The sequence below is a fragment of the Phaeoacremonium minimum genome, assembly GCF_000392275.1.
Source record: "Phaeoacremonium minimum UCRPA7 unplaced genomic scaffold PA7_03_scaffold_435, whole genome shotgun sequence".
NCBI lineage: Eukaryota > Fungi > Ascomycota > Sordariomycetes > Togniniales > Togniniaceae > Phaeoacremonium > Phaeoacremonium minimum.
Window position 1 is genome coordinate 207374 of NW_006921337.1, and position 9335 is coordinate 216708.

Here is a 9335-nt window from a genome sequence, read left to right on the forward strand (position 1 = left end):
TCTGGAAGACACTGGGTCGTGGGGGCTGCGCGTTGAATTTCTGTGAAATCTCTGGCTTAGGCGCAGTTACAGCTGATTTCGATGTTGCTTTGAAGGCAAAGCTAAATTTTGACCCCTGAGGACCTGTTGGAGCTGGCCGGCTAGGCGGAGGCATCTTATCCTCCCCGTCCCCCTCTGCCTTGCTAGTGTCTTCGACCTGGAGATCCTTCGATGGTCGGAACGGATTCTCTGCCTCTTCTGTCTCCACATCTTCATTTATAGGAGCTTGGTCAGATTCCACCGGTGTTGGTTCGGGGCTGGAGTGGTCTTGCTCGATCTCATCAGGCTGGCTGTACGAGCCACGGCCATTTCCGCCTTGGCCGCCAGATCCCCATTGCCCGCTTTTGAATCCGCCCCTATATCCCCCACGCCCTGACCCAAAGCCATTGCCTCGATAATTTCCTGAAGAGTTCCTATAGCCGCCGCGATAAGGCCCTGGATTATAAGGCTGACTAGGCCCAGTGGGAGTGCCATGTGGCGGCGGCGAATTTGCAGGATTACTTTGATAATGACCTTGAGGGCCACTGGGAGGTGGATAACCACCTTGCTGGTACTGCGGGGGGTACTGACTACAAAAATATTAGCGACTACTTCTAAGAGGAGACAATGAGATACTGACCCCTGTGGCGAGTACTGTTGCTGTCCACCCCAGCTGCCTCTACTGCCACCGAAAGGGGACTGAGGAGGTGGCGATCCATGGAAGGATGAGTTTGGCGTTCCGTGCCCGGATGACTGCGAGTATGTCCTTGGGTCGTTGGAGTGTGGACCCTGACTATACTGGCCTCTCATGGGATATCCAGATTGTACATGGGCATTGTATCCCCCACGGAAATTGCCACGAGCTGACATGTTCACTTCGACACTATTCGCTCCAGAAGTGGGTTTTGGCCTCCGCGCTTGGCGTGGATCGTCACGGCCTCTTCCCCGTCGACCAGGTCCCGACCCTCGCGGACCTCTGGGAGACCGAGATGGATGGGGGTAATCAAACTGATCAAAGTCCGGGGTACGGCGTTCCCTAGAGCCTGTATCGGGTGATGCGGGCGGACGTGCACTCCGCGAAGGAGGACTTCGGTTTCGGGATATAGACCGACGGCGATAGCTAGAGAACGATGACCTGCTGTGATCTCGTCTTGCTGAGTCCTTACTAGGGGGGTGGTAAGGCTTCGAGTCCCGCGAGAACTCTGCGTCACGACTTAGAGATCTCGATCGACCGCGACGAGGAGGCGGACCACCGGGCCTTGATTTACCAGGCTTTTTCTTCGGTTTAGGAGCCCTTTCGCGACGCCCTGGAGATCGGAGTGGCCGCGAATCGAACGGAGGATGATCGTCTGCACCTGGATGCGGAGGGCTCAAGTCTCTTGCACGCTGAAGAGGGCTTCGATCCCGTCGAGACTTCTTATGCTGGGAGCCACTTACAGATTGACTCGGGCTCCTTGCTCTCTTATTAGACGAGGGGGAGGGCGATGGGTTACGCGGTCGATAGGGTCTTTCAGTGGCGTGGCCTCGCTCTCGCTCTGGACGTCCGCGCCTGGCGTCAGCTGGTCGGGCAGCCTCGCGGCCGTGATGCCTGCTTCGGGGCCCCGGATGCGGATTTCGTGATGATGGCTCGAATGAGTGTTCGTTGTGATCTCTGCTACGGTCTTCAGGTCTACGGCGCGACCGCGGGTCAGGTTGGGATTGATCGATTGAGTGTCGTCGAGGTCTGCCCCGAGGGCGATCTCGCTCGCCGTCTCCGGTCCGATGGGCAGCAGCAGCGGCAGCAGGAACAGGCGATAACAGTCTTTCAGGGCCAGTCATGCCTCGGTCATCTCTGCCTCTCACTCTGCGCTCGTCGCCGGGGTTGCGGCTATCGTCTGGCATTGCAACATCTCGAGGACGAGTATGTGTTGAAGTGTGCTGTACTGCGGGCACGAGATTCATTTTGAGTTTTAGTGCCAGTTAAGGCGATATCTGGTTAGCCGAGAGAGCAGGGGGTCCAACCGCCAAACGCGCTGAAGCGGCACGCCAATAGCAGTGGCCAGAGGCAGATAACGCGATGCAGCAGCAGCGAAGTGGACAATTTGCGACAATAGGAAAATTGATCAAGCAGCAAGTCAAGTATAAATGACTCAAGTGGCCGACTTCAAGCCGCCAGAACGGAGGCGCGAGAAAGATCAGCCTCGATGTCTGTTGCAATGCTCCGTCCACTGCTGATTGCGTAGAGCATGTAAGTAGGCTGATGCTCTTAACACTGTCGCAAAGGACACTGGCGGGGTTTCCCCGAGAGCGATGGGGCCGAGAATGCGCTGAAGCGACGACTTCGAGCTTCGTCCGCGAACGAGGTCAAGCCGACCGAAAAAGCGTTTGTCCTTGGCGTGTCCTCCTCTGCTAGGCCCATAACGGTATTTGGAGCACTTGCCTCCTTGCAATCCGCAGGTGTGTCGTGTCGTGTTGTGTTTGCGAAGTAAGATAATACCTCCTTGTGCCTGAACCTAAAAAGGTATTCAAAAGCGGCAGACAGCCGCCTGTAGTTGAGCGACGTCCCTTCCCCACCATCAACGGAGTCCAGGCTAAGGCTCCGGGATTTCAGCAGATCAAGCACGGCAGCTATATACGACGAGATACGGTTTTACGAGAGCAATCCAATGCTCATGATCGAACGGAGAGTTTCAGAAGTAGCAGTTAGTCGCAGCTTCTTGCTCAGAGTCCGTCATGCAAGGGCTCCTCCACGCCCAACCACCATTCAAACCATCACCACGGCTGCAATGTCCCGTAAGCAGAAAATAAGCGTCCTGTCTGCGTGGCTTTTGGGCTAGTGCAGCCATTTCCAACCTCCATATTGTCCATAATCATCCAGCTGCAGAGTTGCGGATGTTCGCGGCCTCTCGGTCCGCAGCTGCATGCCCAAAAAGCACGTTCGCCCGGCGTCGCCGGTGGCGGCGTTCGTCAATAGCTGTACCATCGCCGCAAGATGTTGAGAACTGCTGTCAGTCTTGTTCGAAACGAGTCGCCAGAATCGCCTTGAATGGAGATGATGTCTTTCTGTGGACGAGACAATCCTTATCACGGAAATCGGAGCACTTTATCGACGGGGTAAGCTCGCGTCATGGGGAGCAGCAAGACCAGCTGCCATGGAACGATTTGCACAAGAGATCCTAAGGGAGAGTTTGCGGCATGACGTCCCAGCAAGATGGATGTTGCGCTGACGGCGTATCACTCGTCGACTATCAGGCGCTCCCAACATGTATTTCGTATAGCAGGCTCCGCCAGAGACCACCCGCAGATGAGTGAGCGACTTCCCTTTGAATCCATCACCAGTCCAAGAATATATTCTAGTATATATCTTTGCGGGTCGAGATCGAGATGGATACGTTCGCAGAGACATACGCCTTAACGTAATTCTTGGAGCTGCATGTTAGCGGCGGTGAGGAGGCAAGTCCATTGCACTGGCTGTTATCGCGAGGTTACGCGATACACTTGGGCAAGCCTGTACAGAACCGAGACTACGACGCCATGCTTCCAGTCTCGAGGCTCCTTGCTTTGGGGATGGCGATACCAGCTCGCGTAATGTTTGGTGTTTGGGGTAGAGATGAAGTTGGAGAACTTGGAGTGTGCGCAGAAAAGGCTAAAATCTTAAGAGTTTCGGTGGCAGCCTCAGGCATTATTAGCACCTAGCTAGGACTTCCCTCACTGCTTTAGGTAGGTAGGTACTTTCACCTCACACATACCATTACTTAGGTACTGGCAGGAACTTTCGTCGTCACTTATTGTGAGAACTACAAAATTACATACATTTCACGTAGTAGCTGTGAATATTAGGTGAATTGGGATTTATTGTTGGTGAAGTCGTTCCAGCGACTTTACCATGTAGATTTTTGCGGGCGTATCAACATCCTTGGTGGTCGAGGGTAGTTCTACTGCGATCTTGCATACGTGCTAACTTACTCTTGTTCTGAAGTTCTTCTTTAGACTCTGGTTTTCATAATAAAGAGTCTCGAATGCTGCCCAAAAGCAGCGAGGGATCCGACCATCGCAAGTACACATAATAATATTATCGTCAAGGTCTTGGTTACAGATTCGGTGCCATGGACATCCAACCGTGATCAGGCTCTCTGGCACATGGTGTAAGAGTCCTGAAACGCCATGTTGAGGCAGCTGGATTAACTCTTGTGGAGTTGCTTGCGAGAGTTCTTGAGACTGATTGTCCCTGATGAGATCGAGGAGTTCTGCTCGCCGATGGGGACTTCGTCCCTTTCCTTTGGAGTGGTATTCATCCTACCGTTGGTAGCTCGGCTTGTGATTCTGGGCGTAACGTCTGGTAACAGGTCTGGAGAGAGTCTCAGGTAAGGTACTTCTGCTTCTAGCAGCCAGTTTCTCGAGTGTGTGTGGAAACTGCGTCAGATGCGACAGTTCTGTGGCAAAGTCCGCCTGCTTGCTGTAGTTGTGCTTGTGGTTGTTGTGCTTGCGAAGCCCCCACGGGGCTTTGGTTAGAGAGCGACGGATTGAAATGGCCGCTCGGCTGAGTAGAATATGGACGATAGCGCGACCCCTTCAGAAGAATGGTGCGAGCCGCCTCTATGATTAGATCGGCCTCTATTTCCACGGGCCAGCTTGAGGCAGAAGTCTGTCTTATTCGAATGCTTGGAAACGGAGCAGTAAGTGGCGAGTGTCTGAGTGGATGTAAGTTCGAAGTGAACTCAGACAGTGTTAGAGGAAGCCCATCATGTGTATTGATACAGGGAGGCCCTCAGTCGAGATCTCCCTTTGTTCAAGATATTTTGCTCAATGGTTACAATGCCTTGTGCGAGTCTTTGTGCCTATCGTTACAGCATTTTAATATAGAACTGGGTTTCTTTCAACGAGAGCCTTGCTTTGTTGAGCCAAATATCGAGCAACTCCCAAGTGGACAAAGCTACCCTGTTCTCTGTTGACCCCCACGTCTCAGCAATCCTGGCTACTTCAGCCATCTCACTTGACAGAATGCATGGCAGCTGGACTTGTGGATGTAGCGACAGCGTGGGAACCATGATCACCTGCACACGTTTCTGTTCGAGGGCATTGATTTGACGACGGCAGGAGCCTTGCTCCGTCAGTTGAGGTTTGGTGTCTTAGTTTAATCTCATTGTCGGCCCATGCCGAGCGTCCTCGACCGAGCCGCTGGTTTTTGGAGGCTTAAAAAAGCAAGACGGACCTTTAAGTTCTGGGGTTGAAACGGTGCCAGCGAATGAGGAGCTGCGACAAGCTATCTGATGGAATGTGACTTGACAGTTCTGGCTCAATACCATAGTAACGCGGAGGATTTGTATTGTGCCGAGCGTGCTTACTTGAGCAGTCTATGATCCTTTGATGAGAAGATCGAGAATGAAAGGATTTGGCGTAGTCTGTTGCTGGGAGCCAACAGACTTGGTGTTGTTGGGCGGGTGCATGTCCTGAAGTGTGTGACGTAAAACGAGTTATCGATCGGGGACGAGGGAGAGTTACAAAACGTTACAAGCGCATTATCACGAGCGACTCCAAACCATTGGCTTCTCACTGGCCCACCGACCGTACCTTAGGTAAGTGGCTCTCATGTCGTGTCGCGCAATTGGAAATCTGGAGCCCTCCAGACCCCGCAAAGATGCCATTCCTGGAGTGGTGGTGGAGAGATCGCATTTAGGGTACGCCCGAGATACATTTAACGTGGGAAAAGCGGATTACGGTCGAAGTAGATCGCCCTGAATGCGATCTTGATGACACAAGAACAATAACCACACCTGCTCGCCTCTTCCGCCCCGACAGAGCTTGCTCCGAATTCGCACCAACCGGCCTGCCCGATGGATGCATGTCAAGAATCTCAACGGCGGTCGGGATGGGGCTCAACAAACGGCAGGCCTCTGTATTCTTCCGTAGTATCAGTCCTCAAATTGCCTGATTGCATGATTGCTACCGCACATTGCAGCCAAAAATACTCATGCGTTGCTTCATTTCACGTGTTGGTCAGCGCTGGAGGAGCATGCAATTGATTGGAATACACCACACAAGTCGGCCGGCATGAGACTCGAGAAGCATACCGCCAGATCGTCTCACAGATCTTCAGACGGGGTTACCCTAGAGAGTGAAGGTCATTTACGCTGTGAGATCAGATCATCCCGCCGAGCGTCAGGTTACAAATCTCGTGCGCCGAGGGTCACGAAAAAAGCACCTCGAGGTCATGGTGCCCGGCAGCGTGCTTATTAGGGACACCTAGGCGGTCTTAGTGCGCAGGGTGGGCCTGGCTACCGCCTGGAGCGCAGGGTCGAGGCAGCTCTAGCTGCTGGCAAGCCTGCACCGCTTGTGCAGAATTGCTAGAACCCTTGTAAACGTCGCAGGCTTGCAGGTGCGCCTAGCGTGGGCCATACGTCACTGGGAGCCAAATTACCCAACCGCCCGCTGCAGCTATCGCTAAAGCTCCTCGTTTCCACCGTGACCCTGCCCCATTCCCATGATCGCCAGCAGAAATCTCGCCTGCCTTTCCGCCGCCGCCGCCTCCTCACCATCATCCTCACCCTCCTCCTGCTGCTGCGACTGCTCATGCGCAGTTCTCTCCCGACTTTTGCCGTTGTTACTCGCCAATTTCTCATTTGTCCTCTCACGATAAAACATATTCCAAGCTTCACAAGACCTCTGAGCAGACTTTTGGAGCTTTAATTTTGCTGGTGCAAGCTTGGGTAAGTCAGTAGCTTTTACTTTGTTTGGATACGGCCCCCAGCACAGAAGCTTGCTTGGACTGCCGATGTTGTGACTGGGCGCATCAAGCTCTGCAGCTTCTCTTTCCTCGCCACAGCACCTGCTCTACCTGTCATCCGCCAATTCGCAGCTTCTTTCCCTTCCAGAGCTTCATCCTGCTCATATTGCGTCAATTTAACGCTCTACATTGTCGGTTTAGCTACGGTGCGAGACTGACGATAGCTCCCTCAACAGGAACATCTCCCCACTTTGCAAAATGTCCACCGACGACGGAGATCGCGCACCTCGAGAGGTGAAGAACCACCTTCTCTTCGAGATCGCCACTGAGGTTGCCCATCGAGGTGAGTTTGGGCTTCGCAATGGCTCCCAATTGACTTTGGCCGACTTCTGACACTTCTACAGTCGGCGGTATTTACTCCGTCATCAAGTCCAAGGCCCCAGTGACGACTGCCGAATATGGCGACCGCTATACGCTGATCGGTCCTCTCAACCACCAATCTGTGAGTCTCACGCCATATCACAGAAGCTCTGTTCATCCGTGCAATCAACTGACCAGAATCATAGGCTGCCGTGGAAGTCGAGGAGCTAGAACCTACCAACCCCGAGCTGGCTGCGACCATTCAGTCCATGAGGGATCGTGGCATCGGTATGCTCTATGGTCGGTGGTTGATTGAAGGAGCCCCAAGGGTTCTCCTCATGGACACAAAGACTGCCTACCAATATTTGAATGAGTGGAAGACGGACTTGTGGAACGTTGCCTCTATTCCCTCGCCACCGGGCGATGACGAAACCAACGAGGCCATTGTATTTGGATATCTTGTCGCTTGGTTCCTTGGTGAGGTGAGGACTGCTACTGCTCCTGCTACTCGCTACTTTTCACATGCTCACGATTTCTATAGTTTGTCTGTCATGAGAAGAAGAAGGCCGTAATAGCCCACTTCCATGAATGGCTAGCAGGCGTTGCACTACCTCTTACCAAGAAACGGCGCATTGATGTGACAACTATCTTTACAACCCACGCAACGCTCCTTGGTAGATATTTGTGCGCTGGTTCTGTTGACTTTTACAACAACCTCCAATATTTCGATGTCGACTCTGAAGCCGGAAAGCGTGGCATATACCACAGATACTGCATCGAGCGAGCCGCCGCCCACTCGTGCGACGTCTTCACAACTGTCTCCCACATTACGGCTTATGAGAGCGAGCACTTGCTGAAGCGTAAACCTGATGGAGTCTTGCCTAACGGGCTTAACGTTACCAAGTTCTCGGCTATGCACGAGTTCCAGAATCTCCACCAGCAGTCCAAGGAGAAGATCCATGACTTCGTCCGAGGACACTTCTACGGTCATTATGATTTTGATCCGGAGAACACCTTATACTTCTTCACGGCGGGTCGGTACGAGTTCAGGAATAAGGGTGTCGATATGTTTATTGAATCACTCGCCCGTCTCAACCACCGCCTTAAGGCTGTCGGGAGCAAGACAACTGTTGTCGCTTTCATCATCATGCCGGCGCAGACAACTTCCCTGACCGTGGAGGCGCTGAAGGGCCAGGCAGTGATAAAATCGCTGAGAGATACGGTCGATGTGATTGAGCGAGGCATTGGCAGGCGCATTTTCGAGCGCTCCCTGAAGTGGCACGACGGAGATCCGCTGCCGGATGAGAAGGAGCTAATCACTACTCAGGATCGGGTCCTCCTTCGTCGGCGACTCTTTGCCATGAAGCGTCACGGCCTCCCCCCAATCGTGACACATAACATGCTGAACGACCATGAGGATCCAATCTTGAACCAAATCCGTCGCGTACAGCTCTTTAACCACCCCTCGGACCGTGTCAAGATTGTGTTTCACCCCGAGTTCTTGAACTCTGCCAATCCAGTGCTCCCAATGGACTACGACGACTTCGTGCGAGGAACGCATTTGGGCATCTTCTCCTCTTACTACGAGCCGTGGGGCTACACGCCAGCTGAATGCACGGTCATGGGCGTGCCTAGCATCACCACCAACCTGTCGGGCTTTGGCTGCTACATGGAGGAGCTCATTGAGAACTCTAGTGATTACGGTATCTACATTGTAGATCGTCGTACTAAGGGCGTGGATGATTCGGTGAACCAATTGACGTCGTGTATGTTTGATTTTGCCCAGAAGAGCCGCCGTCAGCGTATCAATCAGCGAAACCGAACAGAGCGCCTCAGCGACCTCTTGGACTGGAAGCGAATGGGTATGGAGTACGTCAAGGCTCGCCAGCTAGCTTTGAGGCGGGCTTACCCCGAGTCATTTGACGGCGACGAGGATGAGGACTTCATTCCCGGTGTCGAGCAGAAGATCTCGCGGCCCTTCTCTGTCCCAGGATCTCCTCGTGATCGGACTGGAATGATGACCCCGGGAGACTTTGCAAGTTTGCAGGAAGGCCGAGAAGGACTAGGCACGGAGGATTATGTCGCCTGGAAGCTCCCGTAAGTCGCTTTGTTCTGGGCTCCGTGACTACATCGTTATTAACTACATAACAGAGAGGAAGAGGATCCCGATGAGTACCCGTTCCCTCTCACCCTGAGGACGAAGCGCTCGGGACCGGCTAGTCCGCTTGACGGTGTCCAACTCAACGGCAACTAG

At 53.3% G+C, this 9335-nt stretch overlaps 1 protein-coding gene across 1 annotated transcript; it reads left to right on the top strand.

Moving 5' to 3' along the window:
* Nucleotides 1–6979: 6979 nt before the first annotated feature.
* On the top strand, nucleotides 6980–9335 carry UCRPA7_5828 (putative glycogen synthase protein; the record flags this gene model as incomplete). The annotated part of the gene is made up of 5 exons (XM_007918372.1): nucleotides 6980–7064; nucleotides 7126–7223; nucleotides 7288–7563; nucleotides 7623–9178; nucleotides 9233–9335. The coding sequence occupies 5 exons, from the start codon at nucleotides 6980–6982 to the stop codon at nucleotides 9333–9335; spliced, it is 2118 nt and encodes a 705-aa protein (XP_007916563.1).